This window comes from Thamnophis sirtalis, unplaced genomic scaffold (assembly GCF_051295495.1).
Source record: "Thamnophis sirtalis isolate CommonGarterSnake01/CBP01778 unplaced genomic scaffold, rThaSir2_p1.2 scaffold_12, whole genome shotgun sequence".
Taxonomy (NCBI): Eukaryota; Metazoa; Chordata; class Lepidosauria; order Squamata; family Natricidae; genus Thamnophis; species Thamnophis sirtalis.
The window spans coordinates 60,204,997-60,207,496 of NW_028261392.1; the positions used below are offsets into that span (position 1 = coordinate 60,204,997).

The following is a 2,500-nucleotide window of genomic DNA, read 5'->3' on the forward strand; positions in this document are numbered from 1 at the left end:
GAGTTAAGCAAGGGTTAAAAGCCTAAAAATTCCTGACGTAGGTGAGGCACGTCGTTCTCCTGCCTCCTCCTGTAGAGGGCGCCTTTTTAGAGGCTTTTTTAAAAAACAGTTAAGCAGAGTCATCCACGGTGACTCTGGCAGCAACTAGCTCAGCCTGACCTCAGCTCTTGCCTTTTTCCTTTTACATTTTTTCTTTTCTTTTCATGATGACAGGCAAGAGCAGAGTTGAAATCCTCTCTGAAACAGCTGGAAAAGGTACGTGTGGGTCGGAGGGAGGGGGAGGAATGCAAACTTCATCCTCAAGTGTAGATCCATCCCTAAGTGTAGTTTGATTGCAGGCAGAGCCACATTGCCTTTTCAAACACACACACACACACACACACACACACACACACACACACACACAGGGGATAGGAGAGATAGTCCATTCCAACTTCTCTGTGGGCATTTGTCTGTTTGAGAGAGGGGGGAGAGAGGGAGAGAGGGAGGAAGGAGGGGGAGGGAGAAGAAAAAGAATGAAGGAAACTTTTTCGCAAAGGAGAAAAACAAATGCTGTCGCTTTAAATCGGGACTGAGCATGCCTGAGCATTCTGGGAGTTGAAGTCCATAAGTCTAAAAAAATTTGAAACCCACCACTGTGTCAGTGCCTCACCAGCAATAAACCTCACCGCACGTCACTGCTTCATGATAATAATAGTTCCAACCTCTTAAATCTGCCACGGGATGAATGCAGCTACATTGTATTTTGCATAGGTCAGGAGCCAACAGTCTTTTTGTAATTTTTTAAATTACATTTTCAACTATCATATTTCTGGGTCTCTAGTTGGGATTTTTAACCTGTATGGAATGACTGGGGGTACTTTTAACATTAGGCATACTGAATTAGAGCTGTAACAAAATCGTTTCATCTTGTGCTGAAAGTTGATGGGAAATTTTGCTTCTAAAGAGAGTTTTAGAGATCACAAATGCAAAATCACAGTTTCTTCCTTAATTAGTGTGGTATTTCTTTGGTGACTTAAAACACAGTTATAAGTAGGTGATGTTATCCATTCCTAGTTGCTGCAAAGATATGGTTTCAGCTGCAACACGTAAGAAACTTGCTGCTTCCGACCCCGAGGCAGAATATGAATTGCAACAGTTAGAGAAGATCAAGGTAAAAAAAAAGAAAGAATTATCCTGTGTTTTCTTGGCTTACTCCAAATCCTTTCTAAGGTTGTGATTTTGAGTTAATTTTACAGATTAGGAATTTTAGGATGAATGAAGGAGTTCTTTTGTTTGGGCCAATATGATTTATTTTAAATCTGTTACAAGCTTTCATTCGGGAATATTGTTATTGCGTAAGTGGCAGCTTTATAAGCGTAGATTGATTCCTGTTCTCAAAAAGTGTGCAGCCAGGGGTGGGCTTCAAAAATTTTAGCAAGGGGTTCTCTGCCCGGTTGCTGGGTGGGCGTGGCCATGGTGGGCATGGCCATGGTGTATGGGACATAGTCAACTTCCTGCACCACGGCGGGGGGGCGGTTTTGCCCTTCCTGGCCTCCAGAGGCTTTCCTTGAGCCTCTGGGAGCAATAGCAATAGCAATAGCAGTAGACTTATATACCGCTTCATAGGCCTTTCAGGCCTCTCTAAGCGGTTTACAGAGAGTCAGCATATTGCCCCCAACAATCTGGGTCCTCATTTTACCCACCTCGGAAGGATGGAAGGCTGAGTCAACCCTGAGCCGGTGAGATTTGAACCGCTGACCTGCTGATCTAGCAGTAGCCTGCAGTGCTGCATTTAACCACTGCGCCACCTTGGCTCTCCCCAAAAACGGCCTCCCCAAGCTCCAAAGATCCTCTGGAGGCCAGAAATTGGCCTCTTTCTGGCGTTCCTGAACTTCCTGCGGCCCATTTTACGCCCTCCCCAAGCTTCCGTGCGAGCCCTGGACTTACCTGCATCCAAAAAGGGCGGCATGGGGACTCCTGGGAGGGGAGGGGTGGGCGGGGCCAGCCAGGAGTGGGATTTGGGGTTCTCCACACTCGTGACCCAACAAATGCGCGCACGACAAAAGCGCACCGACAAAAGCGCGGCAAGAAAACCGTGAATTCGAAATCGTGCCCACAACAGCGCACCGACAAAACCACGCCCACAAAAGCACGATTAGGGTTAAGGTAAGGGTTAGGGTTAGGGTTAGGGTTAGGTTTAGGTTCAGGGTTAGGGTTAGGGTTAGGGTTAGGGTTAGGGTTATTACCTTGTTTTGGCGTTGTTTGGTGAAGGCGCGTTTTTGTTGGCGCGCTGTTGTCGGCACGATTTTGACTTCGCAGTTTTCTCGCCGCGGTTTTGTCGGCGAGCTTTCGTCATGCGCGCATTTGTCGGTGAACCCTCCACACTGCACAGAATCTTAGCTAGAGTGTCTCCTGAACTCCTGCGAACCCCCAGCAGCCCACCCCTGTGTGCAGCGTGACATGAGGAGGAAGAGAGAGATAAAAATGAAGAGTGATGGACCTTATGGCAATATACCCT

General features: G+C 47.1%; 1 protein-coding gene across 3 annotated transcripts in view; it reads left to right on the plus strand.

Annotated features, from left to right (window-relative positions):
- The window catches only part of AXDND1 (axonemal dynein light chain domain containing 1), a 62,435-nt gene that overhangs the window by 44,737 nt on the left and 15,198 nt on the right, over positions 1-2,500 (plus strand). For 2 of the 3 annotated variants that reach the window (XM_087726852.1, XM_087726853.1), the window contains exon 20: positions 1,057-1,153. The exons of the other annotated variant lie outside the window; for it this stretch is intronic. In XM_087726852.1, coding sequence (XP_087582978.1) covers positions 1,057-1,153 — 97 coding nt within the window. The remainder of the gene's footprint in view (positions 1-1,056; positions 1,154-2,500) is intronic. 3 annotated transcript variants of the gene reach the window in all.